At 39.0% G+C, this 26,208-nt stretch overlaps 1 protein-coding gene across 2 annotated transcripts in view; it reads right to left on the reverse strand.

The window, feature by feature from the left end:
- LOC134356675 (RNA-binding protein 5-like) overlaps nucleotides 1-26,208 on the reverse strand; it is a 49,908-nt gene that overhangs the window by 8,852 nt on the left and 14,848 nt on the right. The window contains exons 3-19 of one of the 2 annotated variants that reach the window (XM_063067694.1): nucleotides 25,951-26,164; nucleotides 24,276-24,431; nucleotides 23,411-23,483; nucleotides 19,159-19,232; nucleotides 17,715-17,792; nucleotides 13,311-13,371; nucleotides 12,765-12,827; nucleotides 11,324-11,484; nucleotides 10,608-10,705; nucleotides 9,925-10,012; nucleotides 9,430-9,510; nucleotides 8,360-8,450; nucleotides 4,028-4,101; nucleotides 3,828-3,906; nucleotides 3,643-3,734; nucleotides 519-686; nucleotides 155-301 (exon numbers count right to left, since the gene is read on the reverse strand). In XM_063067694.1, coding sequence (XP_062923764.1) covers nucleotides 155-301; nucleotides 519-686; nucleotides 3,643-3,734; nucleotides 3,828-3,906; nucleotides 4,028-4,101; nucleotides 8,360-8,450; nucleotides 9,430-9,510; nucleotides 9,925-10,012; nucleotides 10,608-10,705; nucleotides 11,324-11,484; nucleotides 12,765-12,827; nucleotides 13,311-13,371; nucleotides 17,715-17,792; nucleotides 19,159-19,232; nucleotides 23,411-23,483; nucleotides 24,276-24,431; nucleotides 25,951-26,164 — 1,798 coding nt within the window. Of the gene's footprint in view, nucleotides 1-154; nucleotides 302-518; nucleotides 687-3,642; nucleotides 3,735-3,827; nucleotides 3,907-4,027; nucleotides 4,102-8,359; nucleotides 8,451-9,429; nucleotides 9,511-9,924; nucleotides 10,013-10,607; nucleotides 10,706-11,323; nucleotides 11,485-12,764; nucleotides 12,828-13,310; nucleotides 13,372-17,714; nucleotides 17,796-19,158; nucleotides 19,233-23,410; nucleotides 23,484-24,275; nucleotides 24,432-25,950; nucleotides 26,165-26,208 lie in introns of both variants that reach the window. The other variant, XM_063067693.1, reaches the window with a different exon arrangement.

Consider the following 26,208-nt stretch of genomic DNA (forward strand, 5'->3'; position numbering starts at 1 on the left):
ATAATCATTTCATTAACCCTTAAACCCCTTAATCATTTAGCAAATATCCTATTTCAATATAAAATTAAATTGCATCAAGTGGTCCACAACTAATTCAGGTGCTATATAATACTCCACTGCAGTTACTACAACTGCTTGACTCTCATCCACATACCCGTTTCTCAAATAAAGCAAATCCCGCATCAGCAGCAGCAGACTCCCTCCTCTCTTCTTCTTTAGCAGCAATCATCTGCAAGTTACTTTTGACGTTATCTTTCTGCTTATTTAGACTTTTTGCCCATCGCTCCATGTCCTTGGCAATCTATGGTAAAAATAAAACATTCACATTCAGTTCCAGTGCACCCAATACTGAAGAGGAATCTAAAGCTTGTCACTAGTATTACATTCTCATGTACCTTCCTGAAGGTTCATAATATCTATTTACAGCAATTCAACTGCCGCTCTCAGCCTCAAGGCTCATAACCGGGATAGCGGAAGCCAAATCAGCTGTGTTTAGAAAATCATGCCAAAATTCTCACTTGTTGTGCTGTCCTGCTCTTTGGTTTCTCCTTCTTTTCCTTTCCTTCCTTACTTTTTGTTCCGCTTGATTTAACGTTTTGCTGTGCAGTTTGATCTGGAGCAGGTAAGTAAGTTTGTTTTTCTCCATCCCAATACATATACTGTTGAGTCTGTGCATTGTAGTAGTACTGAAACAAAATTTTGTAAAAGCATTGTTCATTTATAACACAACAAATAATGTAACATAATCATAAAGCCCCTCAAATCTTTGACATCTTTGACAATCAAATAAGCATAGCATATTGATGCAATTACAAAGAAGGCATATCAGAGACTTTTTTATTAGCAGTTTCAGGAGACTTGGTATGTCACTCCAAAATTACTTCCCCCCCCCACCCCCCACAGATGCACAGTGGGGAGAAGTCTAACAGGTTACATCACTGTCTAGTCTGGAGGGGCTACTGCACAGCATTCAGAAAAGCTGCAGAAAGTTGTAAACTCAGCCAGTCATGGGCAACAGCTTCCCCAGCCTCCAGGACACCTTCAAAAGGCGAAGTCTCAAAAAGGCAGCATTCATTATTAAAGACCCCCATCACCTAGAACCTGTCCTCTTTGCTACCATCAGGGAGCTCGTACAGGAGTCTGAAGACTCAATGTTTTAGGGAAAACCTTTTCCTCTCTGTCATCAGATTTCTGAATGGACACGAACCCATGAAATCCACATCAGTATTCTTTTTTTGCACTACCTATTCAATTTAATTTTCAATATGTACCCCTTGTTGCAATTTAGTTTTAATATGTATTGCAAAGCACTCCTGTCACAAAATAAATTTCACAACATATGCCAGTGATATTAAACCTGATTCTGATTCTAGCCATCTTCAATTCAGGTGTGGATCAAGAACATGGGATCCTCCAAAGGAGGAATGTGCCTTCACTATTATGCCTCAAAGTTTCCACACATCCAACCTGATATTATCTTATGCAAGGGAAACACAAGGTGATGATATCAGTGGAATTATCACATCCGCATTCCTAGCTTATATCTTAAATTTTCAGTCTCAGATTTAATCCACTGCATCCATCAAGTTTATTTCAGAGTGGTGCATGGTTTCTTTCATCACAGACCAAGGTTTTGATTTACATCAGAAGATATTCCTTTTAAAATGAATGTTTTTTTCCCCACAATATCGAACATCCATTAAAAAAGAGCAAGGCCTAACTCAAGACGCTCAATAAATGCACTGGTATTAAGTACATAAAATATTCAGAATTCTGTTTTCGCTGGAAAACATTTCAGTCCCTACTGCACAGCACAATTTGAAGTAGATATAGCACTTACCGTGACTACATATTGTTTATGCACGGAGAAAAACACTGGGGATGAGATTTCGGGGAAAATAATTTTAACTGGGTAATTGTGACAAGTTATTGAATTGACTTTATTTCTTACATCCTTCACGTATGGGTAAAAATCTTAACGTCTCCGTATAAATGTGCAATCATAGTAATTTATAATGAATAGAACAGTCAATGAAACATAGAAATACACTCAAATCAGCATGAGTTAAACAGTCTGACAGCCTGGTGAATGAAGCTGTCCCAGAGCCTGTTGGTCCTGGCTTTTATGCTGTGGTACTGTTTCCCAGATGGCAGCAGCTAGAATGGATTGTGGTTGGGGTGACTCAGGTCCCCAATGATCCTTTGGGCACTATTTTCACACCTGTCTTTGTAAATGTCCAGAATCATGGGAAGTTCACAACTACAAATGCGCTGGGCTATCTGCACCACTCTCTGCAGAATCCTGCGATTAAGGGAGGTACAGTTCCCATACCAGGCAGTGATGCAGCCAGTCAGGATGCTCTCAATTGTGCCCCTGTAGAAAGTTCTTAGGATTTGGGGGCCCATACCAAACTTCCTCAACTATCTGAGGTGAAAGAGGCGCTGTTGTGTACAGACCATGAGGTCCTCTGTGGATGCCAAGGAACTTAAAGCTGTTTACCCTCTCAACACCAGATCCATTGATATCAATAGGGGTTAGCCCGTCTCCATTCCTCCTGTAATCCACAACCAACTCCTTTGTTTTTGCGACTTGAGGGAGAGGTTGTTTTCTTGACACCACTGTGTCAGAGAGATGACTTATTCCCTGCAGGTCACCTCATTATTGTTTGAGAATAGGCCAATCAAAGTAGTATCGTCAGCAAATTTAATTAGCAGATTAGAGCTGTGGGTGGCGACAGTCGTGGGTATACAGGGAGTAAAGGAGGGGACAGTACACAACCCTGAGGGGCTCCTGTATTGAGAGTCGGGGGCAGGAGCGAGGGGCCCACCCTTACCACCTGTTAGCGATTTAGCAAGAAGTCCAGGATCCAGCTGCACAAGGCAGGGTCAAGGCAGAGGTCTTGGAGCTTCTTGTAGAGTTGGATGGAATTACGGTGTTGAATGCTGAACTGCAGTCTAAGGACAGCATTCTCACAGAAGTATTCTTCTTCTCCGGATATGTAAAGACGGTATGTAGTGCAGTGGCTGTTGCGTTGTCTATCGATCGGTTGTGTCGGTAGGCGAATTGTAGGGGGTCCAGTTTGGGTGGTAGCAAACTGTAGATGTAATCCTTGACCAGCCTCTCAAAGCATTTGCTTACTACTGAGGTTAGTACAACAGGACAGCAGTCATTCAGGCATGTTACCTTGGTCTTTTTTGGTACAGGGACTATGATGGATAATTTGAAGCAGGTGGGCCCTCTACACTGGGAGGTAAATTAAAAGCAGGTTATAGCAGCCAATAATCTGGAAAAGCTGCCAGCTGACACTAAAGACCCAAGAGTGCCAGCTTATTGGAGTTTTAATGCTCAATGTTCTAGTTTAAGCCAAAAACAAGCCAGTTGTTCAGGAATGCTGAAAACTTACAGGGTTACATCTAAAACAACATGCAGAGTATACAACCAGAGCTTTACTATATCTTGATGGAACAGTCAAGTACAACGCTTACAGATTTAAAAATTTTCCAAATTTGGAAACCTATCATTGATAACTTCACATTGATCACTGCAGCATTCAAATATTTAATGAAGTCACACAAATTATCAATTTGAGCAAATCAGAACACGCAAACATCTGAATGTTCATTGCTTTAATAAGTAGGTACCTGTGAATTAGGATCATAGTAGAATCCAGTTTGCGCGTCATAGTAATATCCAGATGACTCATCATATTGGTAAGTGGACACATCTGGTATAGCTGGAAAGGATAAACAAAGTGGCTATCAGTAACAACTAAATAAAGACTACTCAGACCAAAAAAAAAACAATAAAATCCGAGTAAAACACTCACGATAGCTTGAATCCTTTGAATCTGAAGAACCATTGGGTGCAGTGGTATCTGTTTGCTGGGACTGGCCTGCTTGCAAAGACTGAGGAAAAAATTATTTTAAAAATTGTTTTACCTTGTGTTTATAATTTCCACGACAACTTCAGGAGTTAAACAATTCAGTAACCTTCAACATTCCTGAACATTGAAAAGGTCTGACATACCTCAGATTGATTCTGTAACTGGTAGTTTTGACCATCTTGGGAAACTGTTGCAGGTTTAGAAATTGTAGGAGGGGCTGTTAAGGAGAACGGAGAAAAATAATGCACCAAGGTGGTGAGTGACGAGTTGTATTAACATTTACATAATCAAATTATTAATCTATGGTATAACTTGACATTTCTGGATTGAACACTGTCTGCCAGTTCTGCTGGATTTTTTATATGCAAGAAGTTTGATAATTGAATGAGCCAATCTCCAGTACTGATTAACTGAATACGGAATTATGAATCAGGAACTATTTTTGAGAAACCATCCAAGGCAATTAAGTCATGAACTAAACACAATTATAGATTGAAATGAGACCAAAGTGCTTTCAGGTACTACATTCTAATACTGGTGGCTGTCCATTGTATTGTGTTGTAAGTGAAAAAGCCATTGCACTGGGACAATGCCACTCTCAACCTCGGAAGGCTGACGTGGATATGATATCAATGACCTGGATAGGAAGGAGGAGGATGTCCTGCAAAGAGAATTTAGGGAGTTAGGTGCAAAGTTAAAGGACAGGAACTCCAAGGTTGCAATCTCAGGATTGCTACCCGTGCCACGTGCTAGTGAGGCTAGAAATAGGAAGATAATGCAGCTAAATACGTGGCTAAGGAGTTGGTGCAGGAGGGAGGGCTTCATGTTTCTGGATGATTGGGCTTTGTTCCAGGGAAGATGGAACCTGTTCCGATGGGACAGGTTGCACCTGAACTGGAGAGGGACGAACATCCTTGCGGAAAGGTTTGCTAGTGCTGCTCTGGTGGGGTTTAAACTAGATTTGCAGGGAGAGGGGAACCAAAGTGTTACAGCAGATAGTGAGGTGGAAGAGGATAAAGGTCATGCGAGAACTGCAAGTTTAGTGCATGGAGTAAAGCCAGATATAAAACAGAGGCTTTGAGGAAAGAAAAGCAGAATAAAGGGTGTAAAGGCAGTAAGGTAGCAGGGCTAAAGTGCGTGTAATTCAATGCAAGAAACATCAGGAACAAAGGTGATGAACTGAGAGCTTAAGATACATACATGGAAATATGATGTAGTGGCCATTACAGAGACTTGGCTGGCATCAGGGCAGGAATGGATTCTCAATATACCTCCATTTCAGTGCTTTAAAAGGGATAGAGGGGGGAAGGGGAGGAGGAGTGGCATTACTGGTCAAGGACACTATTACAGCTACAGAGAGGGTGGGTAATGTAGCAGGATCCACTTTTGAGTCAGTTTGCGTGGAAGTCTGGAACAGGAAGGGAGCAGTTACTCTATTGGGGGTATTCTATAGGCCCCCGGTAGCAGCAGAGATAACAAGGAGCAGATTGGGAGGCAGTTTTTGGAAAGGTGCAAAAATAACAGGGTTGTTATCATGGGCAACTTGAACTTCCCTAATATTGATTGGCACCTGATTAGCTCCAATGATTTAGACGGGGTAGAGTTTGTTAAGTGTGTCCAGGACGGATTCCTGTCATAATATGTTGAGAGACCGACTGGGGGGAATGCCATACTAGATCTAGTGTTAGGTAACGAGTTGGGTCAGGTCACAGATCTCTCAGTGGGTGAGCATCTGGGGGACAGTGACCACCACTCTCTGGCCATTAACATTATCATGGAGAAGGATAAAATCAGAGGGGACAGGAAAATTTTTAATTGGGGAAGGGCAAATTATGAGGTATAAGGCTAGAACTTGCAGGTGTGAATTGGGATGATGTTTTTGCACGGAAATGTACTATGGACATGTGGTCGATGTTTAGGGATCTCTTGCTAAATGTTAGAAATAAATTTGTCCTGGTGAGGAAGATAAAGAATGGTGGTGTGAAGGAACCATGGGTGACAGGTGAGGTGGAAAATCTAGTCAGATGGAAGAAGGCAGCATACATTGGGTTTAGGAAGGATCAGATGGGTCTATTGAGGAATATAGGGTAGCAAGAAAGGAGCTTAAGAAGGGGGCATGAGAAGGCCTTGATGAGTAGGGTAAAGAAAACCCCAAGGCATTCTTCAACTATGTGAAGAACAAAATGATGACAGGAGTGAAGGTAGGATCAATTAGAGAAAAAAGTGGGAAGATGTGCCTGGTGGCTGTGGAAGTGAGCAAGGTCCTCAATGAATACTTCTCTTTGGTATTCACCAATGAGAGGGAATGATGAAGGTGAGGACAATATCAGTGAGGTTGATGTTCTGGAGCATGTTGATATTAAGGGAGAGGTGGTGTTGGAGTTGTTAAAATACATTAGGATGGGTAAGTCCCCAGGGCCTGACGGAACATTCCCCAGGCTGCTCCATAAGGCAAGGGAAGAGATTGCTGAGCCTCTGGCTAGGATCTTCATGTCCTCGTTGTCCACGGGAATGGTACCAGAGGATTGGAGGGAGGCAAATGTTGTCCCCTTGTTCAAAAAAGTTAGTAGGGATAGCCCTGGTAATTATAGACCAGTGAGCCTTATGTCTGTGGTGGGAAAGCTGTTGGAAAAGATTCTTAGAAATAGAATCTATGGGCATTCAGAGAATCATGGTCTGTTCAGGGACAGTCAGCATGGCTTTGTGACAGGCAGATCGTGTCTAACAAGCCTGATAGAGTTCTTTGAGATGACCAGGCATATAGATGAGGGTAGTGCAGTGGATGTGATCTACATGGATTTTAGTAAGGCATTTGACAAAGTTCCACACGGTAGGCTTATTCAGAAAGTCAGAAGGCATGGGATCCAGGGAAGTTTGGCCAGGTGGATTCAGAAAGCAGAGGGTCATGGTGGAGGGAGTACATTCGGATTGGAGGGATGTGACTACAGGTGTTCCACAAGGATCGGTTCTGGGACCTCTACTTTCGTGACTTTTATTAAAGACCTGGATGTGGGGGTAAAAGGGTGGGTTGGCAAGTTTGCAGACACAAAGGTTGGTGGTGTTGTGGAGAGTGTAGAGGATTGTCGAAGATTGCAGAGAGACATTGATAGGATGCAGAATTGGGCTGAGAAGTGGCAGATGGAGTTCAACCCAGAGAAGTATGAGGTGGTACACCTTGGAACAACAAACTCCAAGGCAGAGTAGTATGGAGGAGCAGAGGGATCTGGGGGTACATGCCCATAGATCCTTGGAAGTTGCTTCACAAGTAGATAGGGTACTTAAGAAAGCTTATTGGGTGTTAGCTTTCAGAAGTCGAGGGATAGAGTTTAAGAGTCGCAGGGTAATGATGCAGTTCTATAAAACTCTAGTTAGGCCACACTTGGGAGTACTGTGTCCAGTTCTGGTCACCTCACTATAGGAAGGATGTGGAAGCATTGGAAAAGGTACAGAGGAGATTTACCAGGATGCTGCCTGGTTTAGACAGTATGCATTATGATCAGAGATTAAGGGAGCTAGGGCTTTACTCTTTGGAGAGAAGGAGGATGAGAGCAGACATGATAGAGGTATACAAGATATTAAGAGGAACAGACAGAGTGGACAGCCAGCGCCTCTTCCCCAGAGCACCACTGCTCAGTACAAGAGGACGTGGCTTTAAGGTAAGGAGTGGGAAGTTCAAAGGGGATATCAGAGGAAGGTTTTTTACTCAGAGAGTGGCTGGTGCGTGGAATGCACTGCCTAAGTCAGCGGTGGAGGCAGATAAACTAGTGAAATTTAACAGACTACTAGACAGGTATATGGAGGAATTTAAGGTGGGGGGCTATATGGGAAGCAGGGTTTAAGGATCGGCACAACATCGTGGGCCGAAGGACCTGCACTATTCTATGTTCTCTCTAAGTCCAGGTCCAGTGGTATGAACAAGAGACACAAACTGTGTCTTCCCTGGTTGCAGTGGATGACCACATCATCTGTACCTTATCGTGCCATTTGCTCTACAATACTATTACTACATTCTAATCAAATAGCAGTGATAAATCAGAAAATTTAGCTATCTTTATTTAAGATTAGGATCTCAGAGGACAGTAAATTAGAAGCAATAAAACTTGTAATGGTGTCATTGTGAGTTTAAAAACATTCCACCCTTTAAGGCCTCTGATGCGCAAAAGCAGGCAGGAAAAAAAATGGCTATTGTGGCCTTCAAGTACAATTCACATGAATACTATGTACTTGCTACCAGGTGGCAAGATTCAAATTGCTACCTATACCTAATCAATGAGCCTCATCTTCCAAGAAATTGGGACTTTAAGATTTCTTATGAAGGAAAGGTGAAAATTGCCAGACTACCTTGGTGCCATGCTGGTATAATCTCAAGTAAAAGTGCAAGCTTTGAACAAACAATCTGCAAAGTTACAGAGGCCACAGTGAAGTCAAACACAGTATTAACAAAATATACAATGAAATTAAAGTGGACAACCCACCCGAGATGACTGCAGGTGTCTGGTATGTTGTTACACCTTGTTGAGTGGAATCCAAGGAACCACTTTGGTGACCATAATCTTGTGAATACATCTGAAGCAGACATAATATAATTAGCATTTTGCTTGACTGGGTGTAAATGATCATCCCCATCACAATGCTGTAATACCTTGGCACCTTCACTTCGAAATAATAAGTACAGGCTGAAGAGTAGGCTGCGATTTACTGAAACCTCATCTCTCATGATAATCCTTGATTTGATCTTTTCAAAAGCCATTTACTATTTTGAAGGAAGTAATGGAATTATAGCCATCAGTAATAAGACAGTATTTATTCCCATTTTCCTTGGAGAATATTAAGGCAAGTTGCCTTGAATTGTTGCAGTGCAAGTGAAGGTGCTTCCAAAGCTTTCAAAAGTATCTTATTACAAAACGTAATTGGCTTATATTTTCAGAATATCGATAATAGTGGGAGAATTCGGAACCAGAAGGCACAGCCTCAGAATAGATGCACACCCTTTTTGTACAGAGATGAAGAAGAATTTCTTTAGCTAGAGGTGGTGAATCTGTTGAATTCATTGCCACGGTCATCTATGGAAGCCAAGTCATTCGGTATATCAAAAGCAGAAGTTGATAGGTTCTTCATTACTAAGGAAGCAGAATACAGCTGAGGGAACACGAATCAGCCATGATCAAATGGTCAATCAGACTTGATGGGCCAAGTAGACTAATTCTGCTCTCTTTATTAGTCATATAATGTAAAGTCAGAAGAATATCTACTTGGAATAAATTCACTTTGCAAAATTCACTCTACTACTCAATGATTAATGGTAATGTCAGAGTAGTCCTTAAAATTAATATGCGGCTCAAAGTAAAAGTGATAGTTCTTCAACTAAGCAAAATATTCCATAATTTGAGAGTTGCGTGGACGCAAACCTATTAAAGTACTTTTCCCAAAAAGATGCACTTTTTCTAAACTTCTGACCACTGATATATGTGCCCCATCAATATATTCTAATTTCTATATTAATCACAAAAAGCCCACAAGTACTTCACTATTTTCTTTAACATACTTGTTCATATTGACTGTAGCCATCCTGTCCTGGCTGGTAGTAGTTATAGTCAATGTTTCCATCTTCTGATCCTTGCTGGACCTACACAACAGGTTAAAAAAAAGATGGTAATAAAAATAGCAATCCCAATTTCAATCATTAAACTACCACTTATACAGGGTGCAAGCTCATTAAATAGCTTGGTGCAGCTGAGCAGCCAGGTGCCATTCAGAAGGTTACACCTGGAGAACCATATGGTCATGGTAGCAGAAGAGTCCTGCACATTTGGAATTGCAACCCTAATTGGGAGGATTCGTACTCAAGATAAAAATACGAAGTGCATCACCCTTGACAGCCTATAGATTTTGACTGATATACATTTACAACAAACTAAGGCAAATTCCATCCATATTTTGCAGGGTATTAATATGAATTACAAAAGGTGATAAAGAGTACTTATGAAGTTAAGAGATATAAATTACATAGACAAGAAAACCACATAAAAGGAACTATTACCTGGCTTGATGACCACTGGGCAGCAGCTATAGCTGTGATTGCAACAGCTGATGAACTGATCTTATTACCATCAGAAAGGATATGGTCCCTAAAATAAACAGTCAGTTATGGATTGATGAAGACATCAAAATTAGTACAGGAGCAACCAGTCTTTTTAAACTTAGAAGGGAAATTTGTGCCAGAATCCACACCCAATTTTTCAGCTGATACCAGATGTGCTTGCCCCTTTAACATTTCAAAACACTGTCAACACGATACCCTCAGAACAAGCAAAGTATACATTCAGTGACTGCTGCCAAAGTATTAACATAATTGACAGAAAGTAACACACTGGAATGCTATGTGACATCACTATATGATGCCATTATTACCATACTGTTCCAGCCAGGGACAGCCAGAGTTTATAGATTACAAGCCTTTAATTTGTTTTGATGTAATTTGCATGGAGATTTAAATATCAGGATATAAAACAACAGGGAAAAATAAAATGAGAAAAGTAGCATTTACCCATCTTCCATCAGTTCAAAGAGACACTGTTGGGAAGTTGTATCTTAGCTCATCACACATGTAATCAATGAGAAATTACACATTTTGGGATTGCAAAAAAGAAAGTCAAGTAGGAATCTACTATCAAAATAGTACAGCAGTACTTAGAACAATGTTCACATTTGGAAACAACCTACTTTTTTAAAGATTTGGCAAAATCAACATTAATAGTCCGACCGTCAATATTTAATGGAGGTTGTAGTGCAAGCAGTATCTGAATAAGATGAGAAGCTTCCTGTAAAAAGGAAAAAAATACAAATTTCAAGGATGCATTCTATAGCTGTCTTTTAAAAATATCTCCTAGCTCAGCAACGCAGAGTGTACAGCTTCCGAGAAACAACCTACAAGAACCTAGTAAGCTGAGAAAGCTGGTGGAATATAACACAATATACCTTGGGACATAATGGTTGCCCAACAAATATTACACTTGCTGCTATGCAAATTCCATTACTCTTGCAAAGGTTGAGCCAGAACATCAATGAAAAGGTGTCAATGTGCTTGCGTTCCATTAAAAAAATCCTATGATATCCATAAAAAAATTGTTCTTCTATTGAGCACACTCTCCACAAACTGATCTTAAACCCTTTCAGAGGACGTGTGCTTTCTAAAATGTCTCCACCCTACTATTAAGCCTGACTTCTTAATAAACATGCCAACATTCAGTCACAAATGAACTCCTTCCTTCAGAGATATAATGATTTGAATTCTTAACTTCTTGCTGGCTCTATATTAAACATGCATTAAGCAAAAAGTTGGTTACATTGCATTAACTGCTCAATCATCTTAGTTAAATTAACCCAGTGGCAATGTGATCACTTTATGATATTAGTCAGAGAGGGAAAACAAAACTTACAAAAGACGAATCCAGCTGAACAAAGGCGAACCCCCTGTTTAATTGGGTCTGTTTGTCCTTGATCAACCTTACATTTGCAGTGGAAAGTACAGCATATGGAGCCAATGCACTCAGGATAGATTCGATTGGCGTATGTGGGCCTATGTTTCTTAAAATAATGGCTGTTGACAATTAAAATAATATTAAGACCATAAGACATAGGAGATATTAGAACACATTCGCAACTTTAAAACCTTGGTCATTTGACCTTAGATTTAAATCTTGTTCTGTACACGTTTTAAATTGTTTATTGGAATATTGGCAATCAAATGAATTTGGGGCTAGACCAAGGGGAGGGGGAGGGCAGGGGTCAGAATCAGAACTACAGCCAGTTCACATGAACCATCAGTTCCATAAATAACCACTTCTAATGCAGAAACTTAAGTGTTAAAAATGATACTTCAGCGAGTATTTTGTTATGGTTGTTGAAATGTAACAGTTCTACCATCCAATAAATGACCAATGTGAGAAAACCTATATGCTGCTGCTAACATTATCTGACCTCTAACGAACAAAATTAAAACACCTCTAAAAATGGAATGACTGTACCAGACGTTTCCTCCTCTGGTTTCAAATACCAAAGTGTACAAGGACTTTTAGCTCCCTCCCACCCCCCTAAATGTTTCAGGATGCTAGGTGAATCACAGTTCACAGAATATTAGGACGCAGTATATTGACATTTTGGTTCAACAGCTACCTACGTTAATACAGTTCCCCCTGACAAAGAAAGACATCACTGAAATAACTGGCTTTAAAGCTGCAAGTGACTTTATTATTTTTGACAATCATTGCTTTAATTTTAGGAAAAGAAAAAACAGGGAATCAGCAACTAACTCAAAATTCCTGTAAATAAATCAAGAACATTTGAAACAATGTATATAATTTTACCTGCACACTGAAGCCAATTTGATATATATTCCTGGTTTTCTATTTATTTAGAGATACAGCATTTTACAAGCCTTTTGGACCCATGAGTCACACCACCCACCAACCCACTTGTTTAACACTAGCCTAATCATGGGACAATTTACAATAACCATTAACCAACTAACCAGAACATCACTGGATTGTGGGAGGAAACCGGAGCACCCAGAGAAAACCCATGTGCTCACTCACAGGAAGGACATACAAACTAGAGGTTTTTTAAAAGTTAGAATTGAACTCTTGAGCTCCAACACCCTGAGCTGTAATTGCATGTTAACTGCTACACTACTTATGGCAAATCAGTGATAGATACAAAGACAAAAGTTATAACCATTTATCACTTTACTGTACCAAGACTGGATCTTATGTCGCTAAGAACAGTACTTATTAGATATACCTTTTGGAGAAGGCAAGAAAAAGCCAACTAGAAATTAGTAATACAAGGTAACAAATTTGCTTTTATATAAAAAAAACTTACTGTCATTTGCATAGTCGGACATATATGGCTCTCCTTGCATACGAACTTGTTCTTCTTCAGTTTCTGGAAGAAATTGAAAATTATCACACAACCCATGGAATAAGATTCAGTGCAATGAACAAGGAGAGAGAGTGTAAGAACCACAGCAGATACTGATTATTTTCAGTTGAAGTACTAACATACTAAAAAAAACTGTCAAAATATGTATCTTTTCATTGAGATTAAACTATAAATATATAATTAGTGGTTATACAGGAAAATTACCAAATATTCACATTTCTGTGAATTTATCCATTTGTTCTCCATTTTCCCTAAACAGGATCATTAAGGGAACACTTACTCCTTTGCACTCATCAATTCAGACGACATTTTGAAGGGCAAGTCAAAGTGTTATTATCCCTTAAATTTTCTACTCAACTTTCTGAACAGTCTTGACAGAGGTTGTATTGAAAAAAAATCAAGTCACTTCAAATCTATCACTAGTTGAAACAACAATTTTTAAACCATAATACCAGCCAAGCATAGTAAACTCTCAGCACTACTTACCAGGCTTCTGAGCATCACACTTGAAGCATCTTTCACGTCGCTTGAAATTGGTTACTCCACACTAGTTAAACAAAAACAAAGACTAATATAGCAACACTATGTAAAAGATTTTTTAAAAATCTTGTCACTCTGAAATACAGGACAGGTTACAAACAAAACAATATACCTTTTTGGAATGGCATCTAGATTCAAAATATGCAAAACAGAAAAGATTCAAATACATCAACTCCTGCCTGAGGAGCAACATCAGGATAGCAAAGATGCACACATCAGGATGCTCTTTATCAACTACATTTCAGCATTCAATACTATCATCCCCTCAAAACTAACAACCTCCAAGACCTCCTTGTGCAAATGGATCCTCAATTTCCTCACTTGCAGACTCAAGTCACATCAGATTGGTAACATATCTGCATTCTCCATCAGCACAGATGCACTACAAGGATGTGTGCTTAGCTCCTTGCTCTACAGACTTTACACTTATGACTGTGTGGTTAAGCACAGGTCCAATGCCATATTTACTGTCATAGGCCGAATCAAAGGTGGTGATGAATCAGTATATAGGACTGAAAATCTGGCTAGCGCCACAACCACCTCTCTCTCAGTATCAGCAAAATCAAATAGCTGATTATTGACTACAGGAGGAGGAAACCAGAGGTCCACGAGCCAGTCCTCATCAAGGAATCAGAGATGGAGAGGGTAAGCAACTTTAAATTTGGCATTATCAATTTCAGAGGATCTGTCCTGGGCTGATCACACAAGCGTCATTAATAAGAAAGCAGCAGAGTGCTTCTACTTTATTATAAGTTTGTGAAGATTTGACATGTTATTTAAAACTTTGAGAAACTTCTATGGATACAGGGTGGAGATGTACTGATTGGTTGCATCACAGCCTAGCATGAAAACACCATTGGCCTTGAACAGAAATGCCTACAAAAAGTAGTGGATACAGCCCAATCAATCACAATAAAGCTCTCCCCACGATTCAGCAAATCTACAAGGAGCATTGTCACAGGAAAGCAGCATCCATCATCAAAGCCACATACCATCCAAGCCATGCTCTCCTCTTGCTGCTGCCATAAAGGAGGTATTGGAGTTCAGGTCCCATACCACCTAGTTCAGGAACAGTTATTACCACTCAATCATCAGGCTCTTAGAATAGAGTGGATAATGTTTGGTAATGTCACAGCTACACAAGACCTTGGTCAGATTAAACTTGGAGTACAGTGTTCAGTTCTGGTCACCTCACTGCAGGAAAGATGTGAATACTATAGAAAGTGCAGAGATTTATAAGGATGTTGCCTGGATTGGAGAGAGTGCCTTATGAGAATAGGTCGACTGAATTTGGCCTTTTCTCCTTGGAGCAACAGAGAATGAGAGGTGACCTGATAGAGTACAACAAGATGATGAGAGGCATTGCTAGCCAGGGGCTTTTTCCCAGGGATGAATGGCTAAGACTAGGAAGCATAGTTTTAAGCTGCTTAGAAATTGGGCCAGGGGCATGTTTTTCCACACAGAGAGTGGCAGGTGTGTGGAATTCACAACCAGTGACGGTGGTGGAGGTGGATACAAAAAAAGTCTTTAAGAGACCTGGATAGGTACATGGAGCTTAGAAAAATACAGGGTAACTCTAGGCAGTTTCTAGAGTAGGTTACAGGGCTGGCACAGCATTGCGGCCTAAGGGCCTGTAATGTGCTATAGAATTCTATGTTCTATAACTTCACTTATCCCTTCACTGAACTAGTCCCACAACCTATGGACTCACTTTCAAGACCTTTTGATCTATGTTTTTGACAGTTATTGCTGATTTATTATTTTTTCTTTTTGTATTTGCAGTATGATGCATTTTGCACTTTGGTCATTTACCCATTTTGTGTGTAGTTTTTGATTTGATTCCATTCTGTTTCTCTGTATTTATTGTGAACTGCCCGCAAGAAAAAGACATATGTAGTTTGATAATAAATTTACTTTGAACTTTGAAAAACTGAACTTCAAAAAGATGCACAACATAGTTGTTGAAATCTGAAAATCTGATTTGATTTCAGTATAAATCCCTTCCCTTTCTGGATGTAATCAAGTGTCGGACTATCCAAATGAATGCATGGCAAAGAAAATGCTAAATTATTGAAATCAATTTCCCTTAACCCAGGAAGGGAAAAGAAACACATTTGAAAAATTACAGGTATCTGCTGAGTTCTAAAACAATATGCATCTTCATAGCATAACAGGGTCTCTTGCTAGCATCACTAACACACTGACGCTGAGCAACTTTGCATAATAAACAGCAGCACTGCTTTCCCACAGGGAAATCATGGGACAGTATAAACATGCAGCATTACACAATCAACTATGGTTATTTGTCATGAGCTTTCACAACACAGTAACATAACAATCTTAGAATGGTTTATGTGGAAAGAGAAGCTCAAGAAAATAAAAGAAAACTACGTATAAATTCCTAGGCATCTTTGATGTTACATGAAATGAGCAAATTATATAATTCTTCTTCATGCTGTCCTGCAATTCATTTAAATAATTTTTCATTGCAAACTCATTTACTCCAGAGTCATATCCCTGATAGGCCACATCAATAAATCTACAGTACATCTCAGCCTTGAACTTTCCAACTGCCCCAGCATCTGCATCCATTTTTGACTGTGAACAAGATTTTCAGTACTCTCAAATGTCTGGTCGATTGTCTAAATACAGCATTCATTATAAGAATGGGTTATGATAGATGCAAATTAGCTTATTAAAAAAACTAAAACCTCAAACCAAACAGCCTTCAGCTTTCTAAATTTAAACAAATACAAAGTGATAAGGAAGAAAAAATTTGACCTTTTAAAAGACTACTCCATCAGCAGTGGAAAGGATGAGCGGTTTCATTTTCCTGGGTGTCAACATTTCTGAAGACCGATCCCAGGCCTAACATAGTGATGCAATTACAAAGGCGGCACGACAGCAGCTATATCCCATTAGGAGTTTGAGCAGCCTTGGTATGTCACCAAAGACACTTGCAAATATCTACAGGTGTACTGTGGAGAGCATTCTGACTGACTGCATCACTGTCTGGTATGGAGTGGCCACTGAACTCGTTGCGAGAAAGCTCCAGAGATTTATAAATTCAGCCAATCATCATGGGCACTAGTCTCTCCATTATCAAGAACACCTTCAAAAAGTTGAGCCTGTCAAAGTTGGTTTCTGTACCACCACCTGATGGTAGGAATGCCTCAAAAAGGCAGCATCCATCATTTAGGACTCCCATCACCCCTTAAGACACACACTCAACGTTTCAGGAACAACTTCTTCCCCTGTCAGATTCCTGAATGATTTCTGAATGGAGTGAACCCATGAACATTTGCTCACTGTTTTTTCCTTCTTTCTGAATAAATGTTTTTATATATACCTCTAACTGTAATTTTGTTTTTATTGTGTACTGCAGCTCCAAAACAAGAAATTCCATGGCATGCCAGTGATATTAAACTTGATTGAGTTATCATCCCTTTCTACAAGGAAAAACACTTTTCTACAAACCCTCACGAGGAAATCTGCAGATGCTGGAAATTCAAACAACACACACAAAAAATGCTGGTGGAACACAGCAGGCTAGGCAGCATCTATAGGAAGAGGTACAGTTGACGTTTTCGGGCCGAAACCCTTCGTCAGGACTAACTGAAAGAAGAGATAGTAAGAGATTTGAAAGTGGGAGGGGGTGATCCGAAATGATAGAGAAGACAGGAGGGGGAGGGATGGAACTAAGAGCTGGAAAGTTGATTGGCAAAAGGGATACAAGGCTGGAGAAGGGAGAGGATCATGGGACGGGAAGCCTAGGGAGAAAGAAAGGGGGAGGGAAGCCCATTCTCCATGTATCCCTTTTGCCAATCAACTTTCCAGCTCTTAGCTCCATCCCTCCCACTCCTGTCTTCTATCATTTCCGATCTCCCCCTCCCCCTCTCAAATCTATTATCTCTTCTTTCAGTTAGTCCTGACGAAGGGCCTCGGCCCAAAACGTCGACTGTACCTCTTCCTATAGATGCTGCCTGTCCTGCTGCGTTCACCAGCATTTTTTGTGTGTTTCGACAAACCCTTTATTTTCTTAAACCAAGGCCCACAGGAAGGAAAAATACAGCAATTTATCTTCGCCAATGACGCATACCGAAGTATTAGAAATCACCTCCGGATAATATTCTATTAAAGGCTTATAGAGACAACCATAGACCAAGGAATAAGAGCTAAAGACATTCTCAGAACTCTGCTGCAGAATACCCAAGATTTAACATATACTAATAGCTCCAAATGCACATCTCCAAAACAAAACCACACTGTAAAAACAATAGCAATTTGCACTTGCTCACCCATGAGACAAACATTCAATTGCATAAGATTGTGACAGCTAATATTTACTACCTTGTTGCAGCCCCAGTCCTCAAAAGGCTTTGTGCTGTAATGCATCGAGACGGTCTTTCCAAGGATTGTGAGATAACGCTGCTGGAAACAAAGGGCAAGTCAAAAGTCTACATAATGGAGTACAGTGGATTCCCTTTAGACTACATAGTCTGAGGATTCTCAAGAAATTTGATATGAAACAAATCTCCTGGAAATGAATGATTTAGTCTTCTAGATATTCATTGCATTACTTAAAGCTGTAAGTGGGTCACAACTCTTGCAAAATGCAAGATACAGACGATGTTTGCCCAAATCAAAATGCAAATCTACACAAACCTAGTCTGGCAATCAGTTGCTTCACAGGCACTGCAACATTACCTACTGCCTTCTATATGTCCTCAAATTATCTGCAAAAGGAGACTTCACCCTGAGAAAACTTCTTCATTTTACAATAGCTGGGAACACTCCCTCAAATCAAATATTGAATTATTCCAAACCATATTAAACATGTAGATTGTCATCTGCAAAATATCAGGACATTTCCACCAAATATCAGGTTGTTTACAACATGAAAGTTGAACAGGGCAATTGACTAGGTACCATACATGCTGCATTTGAGTCAAAATATAATTAGTTATGACTTAACTGTATGACGAGCACATGCCTTAAGCTCCAAATGACCTGCAGCCAGGAAACATTTACTCAGGTGCACTCACTAATTTTAAGGCAACTGAGTTTCTCCAAAGTAGCTTAATGGAAAGCATGCTTAGTATTAATTTATTTCTTGTAAATACATTTCTAACCTTGACTACTTATACAATATACTACCAACACTTCATCATCATAATGTACCATGTCACTGCAAACACTTAGCACTAACAAATTAGCAACTCTCCTTAAACTCAAGCCATTTTGAATAGACTATCAATTAAAATGGGTCTGATTTTCTCCCCCTCCGATGAAAAAAGGCAGAAACTGGAGGTCACTTTCATGAAAAGTAGACCCAACAAAACAAGCACAAACTACATATTATACTGAAATTTAAAACATCATTGCATTGGATATTCTGCATCACTTAAGACTTTTTTTTTGCAGGTGGAAGAAGGAAAGACCCAAAAAGCAGGCACTTATGATGTACAACGTTTGCACATGTAAAAGGACAAATAAATGGTGTGGTGTTGAATAATCCTTAAAATGTATTTGGGAAAATGTCACATGATACAGGCCATTACAGCGAGCAACTAATCAGAATTAGTTAACCTTTTACTGCAAGCAGTTAGGCCCATTGCTACAAAAGCTAATAAAAATAGAACCATCCATAAAATAGCTTGCGTCCATTCCATGAATGTAATTGGAGGATAATGGCATCTGAGGGAAAGGGTATCATTTGGTCCCTTTGGGTCTTTTCTGCAGCGTAAACACTTGATCATTCCCCTTCCAATAAAGCTAGACGTGATGAAGCAACCTGATTGGCTTCCATCCATCTTGTTGCGTCCTGCAAGTGATTAAACTCCACGAAGGCGAAACCACGGCTTTGACCTAGAGACAGCATTCAGATATAGACGGGATTGTGTTAGTCAGCGTGTTTAAAGCAGCTATTCATCATGTCGCCACGTGTTATGTAAAATGTCTATTTCTGTGGCTTCATATGTAGCCTTATTGGTTTTGTTTTGTCAGAAGAGAACAAATACATTTAAAGACATTTTCAAGGTACTTTACACATTCTTCTAGCATTTTAATAAAGTGTCCTTGTCAGTCTGTCCACTTGCAGCTTTGTAATGAAATGCTGCAACAATTTAAAACAAACTGGAAGTCCTAGGTACAGTCTACCTGAACTTAAATATTGTGAAACTTCACAATATAGCTAGCTTCCAACACCTAGTTGTTCTCCCCCCCACCACTAAATTAAAATCAGACCCCCCCCCCAATAATGTGCCATTTCATGGTTGTAACAATTACCACCGGGAAATATGCAACTACAGCCGCAATCTTTGCTGAAAATTGATAGCTTAGACCCCCTTAAATCCCTACAGCTTTGCATGATTGTTGAACGCAAGTACAACCCTATTAATTACCATGTTTTTTTAATAGTTTGACTGCAAAGACATTTGTCCTACACACGATTTCCCCAAATTTCTCTTACATCATCAAATTAAAAGCTTTTTATCAAGTCGACCAATAAACTCAAATATATGCTTGTGCAGTTAATCTCTAAAATCACTTTTTTTAAAAAGCCTGTAGTTGGTGACTTATCCACAAATCTTCCTTATACTCCTGCACTAATTTTCTCATGAAAATTCAGTCTGATGAGACAAAAGTAATGTTTGCAGTGCACACTATGAAACAAAATAAACCAATAGACAACGGTACAGCCGGTAGCTAGCCGAAGGCTAGTTCTAAACATTGAGTGATAGTGTTGCCAAATACGATTCTCACCACCCCTAAAAAAGCAGCTTCAACTAACATGTGACAAAACTCTTGCCATGTGCAAGCGTTCACGTAAATGCAGTGCTTAAAGGGTCAATAATCTTCCCACGGTCTAAAATACACAAACTATTAGGACCATTGCCTTTCGATATAAGGAGACAGAAGTTTGGCCTCTTAATTATACCATTCCATAAGTAAAATCATTTCAGCAAGTGCATCTCACCAGAATTGTGTAATAAGATGCATTTTAAATATCAGAAAGTGTATATAGGTAATACCCACATTACTGCTATTCAGGTCATGGAGATTTGCCCTAATGGAATCTGCAAATAACAACCCAAAAATTTAAGACAAAACAAAATTTGCTCTTAACAGATTTTATGATTATGAAACAAGCAAAATATGAAACAGTGTCAAATTTGAGTCTCTAAATTCTGTGGGGCAAAAAGATTGGTTTGAGGGTTAGACCCAAGTCCCTCTTTTGCTCTATTTTCTCAAAACACATGAAGATGTCTCAGACTTGGGAACAGCTTCTTTCCAACTGTGATAAGACTGCTGAACGGATCCTGACCCGGATCTGGGCCATACCCTCCAAATATCCGAACCTGCCTCTCATTTTTTTTTGCACTACCTTACTTTCCCTTTTCTATTTATGATTTATAATTTAATTGTTTAATATTTACTATCGATTCGTACTCCAGGGAGCGCAAAGTGCAGAATCAAATATCACTGTGATGATTGTACACTCTAGTATCAATTGTTTGGTGACAATGAAGTATGAAGACTGCACTTCATTTTCTTTGAAACACTGCATTGTGAGGAGCTGCGGTAGTCATGACTTGCTCAAAGTAATCTCTTGGCATCACACTGGATTTTCACACTCACTCACTACCCCCAATTAACTCCTTCGCCACTACCTTTCTCACACAAACCGTGATCCTTGAATCCCATCCCTTTCCTTTGTATCTTCACCTCCTAAACACTTTCCTAAATCATGAGCTTTACATGGTAGAAAATGTCTCATAGATGGAAGAGCTTGACAAGGCTTCACTTATATATGACTGTTCACCTCCTCAGACTGGAGAGGGTATGGCAAAGGAGAGAATTTGCTGTGGCTGCCAACAAAATTGAGACAGTGACATCATATCCAAATCATATTAACCCAGTGTTGAGTGACAAAAATGAAAGATTAACAAAATTTGTTGTTTCAATGCCCTCTGTCTACTGTTAGCCTGAGTTTTTAAAAAATGGGTACTCTGTCATTACCAACAGAATGGCTTAAAATGAGAGAGAAAACACCCAGTATGTCCACATTTCCACTTGTAACATGGGATTCAATAGTCTGTATTATGGAAAATTGTGAAAGGGACAGTTTTCTGGGAATTCAAACCTCTGATACAGGGGTCATTTGTAACAGCTGTGAAGCACTTAAGTAATTCCAGACTCTGGAAAATTACAGTTCATTACGGGGGCCATTATGGAATTATTTCATCTATTAATCTAATTCCTTACATGTGCAACAGCTCATTTGGTTCAACTCAATGTTTAAAAATTCATAATGTACAAAGCTCAGAATTGCTAATATTTTACCCACAATCTCAGATATTCAAATACCAAACGAAAAAGGGATTATCATGAAGTATAGCTTCTTAATTAGTAATATTCTGATTATGACCATACATCCCAATACTTCCAGATGCTTTGCAGGGATGATTTCCAAACATTCGATTTATTAGTTCTTCAGTGTGGATAAAAACCTGAAGTGGGTTTTTATTGTAAAATTTTATTTGTGTGATCAATCTAGAACGTAATATGTCCACGATTGTTTAACGAGCAGTTAAAATGGCACACATACCTCAATGATACTATAGGTACATCTAATTTCCCTGCTATAACACAAACTGACAAACATGCACAGCAAAGCCTTTTCAAATGTAGCTTTAATATTTTTGTCATGAATAGGGAAGGCAACTTCAACAAATGCTTAGAAACTTTTACTGGAGCTCTGATCAACATTGCTGCAGCTGATATTCCAAAAACAAAGTTGCACCATCAGCTTCAACCCCATCTCTTCACTTTTGCAAGGAAAACACTAGGTCACATCCACACTATAGTTGCATATAACTGAGATCGCAAAAATCAAATAAGGTGTACAAGCTAAAAATAGTTTCAAATATATATTCTACAAAATAATACAGAAGCAATTAACTGCTGAAGCACTAAAAGCTTATTGTCCTTGCCGAATAGATATAAGAATATGCCTTTTCTTACAATGCTATGCATCCCCTAAATCAAGTCAAAATTAGCCAATAGAAGATACTAGTTCAGTGCTAGCAGCTTTTAATAAGGTGTGCCGATAGTGAACGTGGCACAATTTTTTCTAAGATTCAAAGTGAAAATATTATTCATAAATCTTTGCCACATATCATGGGATTCGGAATACTAGAGTTCTCAAAGTGTGCTCACTACTTTCCATTTCCAAAGGCAAAAATTCTCATTGCCTAACTTAGGCCAGGATGCTAAATGTGCTGTGATTAATCACAAGACTAATATAATGTGACAATTAAAGGGTTACCAAGTCAACTTCATATCTGAAATTCCCATCATCTGCATACTTCAAGCACCTCCCCACATATGTATTGTGCATGAATTTTGCAACACAAGTTCCTCTACTGGCCTGCTCAAGGTTTGAAAGTTGTCTTAAAACCAGTTCAGGAAACTAGTGATAAACTCCTGATGTTAAACAGAGCATCACAAGTAAAGAACAGCCTATGCGACTGTAGAAAAGAAAATAATGGATTTGATACTTTATGGTAGCTTATTTTCTCTTTTAAAAACAATGTCAAATTGCTCTGAAAGTCAACAGTTGAAAGAGAAACAGAATTTAAGAACTTAAATGTTAACAATTTAAAAGGTTACGAAATTAGATTGAAGGGATTAAGTAATCAATAAAAAAAAAATCAAGAAACATAAGAGAAGTTTGCATGGAACAAACTAATGTTTTAACAGTGAATCGCTATCACAACCTTAATGCTAACGGGGAGAAAAATTCCAGTGTTTTTGCTGAGAATCACTACTTTCAAAAATACAAGTCATGAACAGCTGTTGTTCCAGTCAATAATAATAATAATAATAATAATAATGTCTTATGGTCTACCCATTACAGGTCAAAGGAACATTAACTTCATTTTATAGCACACTTTCCTCAGCCATGGCAAATAACCGTGGTCTTTCCTTCGCAAGAATAGGAAAAGAGTATTGTTCACTTGCAAGTCCTGCCTAAATCTCACCTGAAACTTTACATTTCATCACCCGTACATCTTTCGGCTGAAATTCATCACTATCCTGAAATATTTCAAGAATCTGAAAGAAATATTTTAAAAATTGTTGTTTTAATTTCTTGGAAATTTTAAGAATAATACACCAAAAAACATTCCTATTAAACAATTAATAAAATAATTATTTTGATACAGATGTCGGGAAGTCAAAAGATTTAATTTATTTACTCCGTCAGGTGGCAGAGAGTATATTCTGATTATCTGAAGCCAACACTGATTTCCATTCCCCGGTTGATGACCAAAGGCATTTTGCTGAAATACCCACTGAAACAAAACGGAGTTCATACTTACAATATCCAGATTTGATACACAATACATTATTTGGCAAGGAATTAACAGCTCGAGTGAGGAAGGGAAACAACTGTAGAGAAAATGTCTTGAATACAAAACATGTCTAAGCCTACATAAGTACTCAATACTTAGCAATTCTACTTTCCCAAGGAAAGTATTATGGTAAGCTTGGATCTCCCAAATTCCTGCATTTTTCAAGTTACTTTGATATGTCAATTACTAGGTTGCATTCTTACTTTCTGGTTGTTAATCATATTCTGGAAGGGCAAAGTCCAAAATGATAGTTCTTACAAACTATATCACTGCAGCCTCCCAATTCAGATTAGTTACTAGAGAGAAAGACTTCTTAAATTAGCACTCATCCATTGTTATACATTATTATACAAAGTTTCAACTAGTTATACAGCAATTTCAAATATTATTTCCAATCTCTCTCCATATGATCTCTAATAGAACACAGCCAAATAAATCCACTTTTAACATTCTTACAATCCTAATAAACCCTAAAGGTTCATAAAATACGCACATCTTCCCTGGTTGTTGATGGTAAAAGACCTCTTAGCATAATTGTTTTGTTCTCTCTCTCTTCAGATCCATCGTTTCTATAATCATGGTCTTTGTAGTCACCATCGCAGTATTGGTTTCCCTCAGGTCTTTCATATCTACCATCATCTTCATAATTCTGGAAGCAAAGACATTGTTATTCTTCTAAAATTCAGTTCTTATATCAAATTTCACTGTTTAGTTGTAATGCATACTGGTGGGCATTTTCCTTACAGAATGGAAAGCATTCAGCAGTTAATTCTTTCCTTGCAACTGCTTCAATACATCCCTATCAGCTCTACCATGTCTGTGGGTGGCACAGAGACGCCGTTCTGCCTCGGAACCCTAGAAATCAGATTCATCCTGACATCTGGTGCCAGCTGTGAGAATTCTGCATGATTGTGCTTTGACCACATGGGCTTTCCTGGGTGTGCTGGTTTCTCTCACATCCCAAAGATATGCTTGTTTGCAGATTGTCTCATTGGGTATGTGGTGGGGGTGGGGGTGGGGGAGGGACTTATCACAATTTAGAAACCTATGTTATGTAATCAGTTAAATTCCAGAGCTAGATTAATTTTATTTGTCTATGTATTTAGTGGATATGAAGAGTTAAGGTATGACAACAAGCTCAACTCAGTTAATTCAGCTCTGTTGATCACATGGTATAAAAATGTAACCTATCAGCATAGTTAAAATAAGTCTTGAGAATACATGATATACTTTCATTAGATTGCTACAATCTCTGAAATTGGGTTCAAAGAACACCAGTTCCAGACAGTAGGCTTAATCCCAACAGAGATGCCAGCAGCCAACTTTGATAACAAGGCAGTTTTCTACAAAGCACTGTACAGTTAAGCTCTAATAACCCATTATCCTACAACTGAGAAATCCAGATGATTTGGCACCTGGCTCAACTATGTTTCTAGTCCTCCCTTGAAACTCAAAAACCCCCTTTCCATCTTCTTCTTAAACTCAAGATCTTGTTTCCTGTGCGTCCCTTAAACCTACTGCTTATTTGTTTCCAGTGTTCCTTTTAAATTTATTTGGTTCACTAGAAATCTTATACTACTACGTGAAATTAAAAAATGAACAATTGTCAGTGACATTTGACATTACAGTTAACAGTACACAAAAACTACCATTCCAACACCAATGTTCTGAGGGTGATCGATTACCATAGTCTTACTGTACCATGTAATGTAGTGGCCAATAACAGGATCAGGATGGATGTAGCTGGAGTAAATATCTACATAATATTGCTCCATAGATTCCTTCAGTAAACACATATAAAGCTCAAAGTAAGTTTACGAAAGCACATATGTGTCACCATATACTCAAAACCCAATAGAATTAAGAACACACCAACTGATCATGCAACCAGTGTGCAAAAGACAACAAACTGTGCAAAAAAAAGCAATAAATATTGAGAACATAAGCTGAAGAGTCCTTGAAAGTGAGGCAATAATTCATGAAAATAGTTCATTGATGGGGCGAGTGAAGTTGCCAGAGCATGATCATCCTGAGAAAGGCTCCCTTACACCTTTAATTCTTCCATCTACCTGATCTTCACTTGACAAGAGCAGAAGAAAACCAAAGCATGTTAGTACAAAAAGCTAATGGGAATGACATCAATTATTCTGGCTGAAGAAGCGTCGTACCTCCGAATTTTCATAATTCCTGTAGTCTTGATGGCGATCACTGTTCCGATAATCACTGCGTCGTCTATCACGTTCATAGTCCCTGCTGTGATTTGGTGGAGCACGATAATCAACATCTTTATAATCATAGTCTCGTCTACCTCGTGACTCTCTATGCTCATCTCTGTTCCAGTCAGAACCATAACGTCCACTTCGCTCACTTCGACTCGTTTCCCTGAAAAAAAAATTTGCTGAAACTGATAGAATTACTGTTTCCCC

Source organism: Mobula hypostoma, chromosome 15 (genome assembly GCF_963921235.1).
Source record: "Mobula hypostoma chromosome 15, sMobHyp1.1, whole genome shotgun sequence".
In the NCBI taxonomy this organism is placed as follows: Eukaryota; Metazoa; Chordata; class Chondrichthyes; order Myliobatiformes; family Myliobatidae; genus Mobula; species Mobula hypostoma.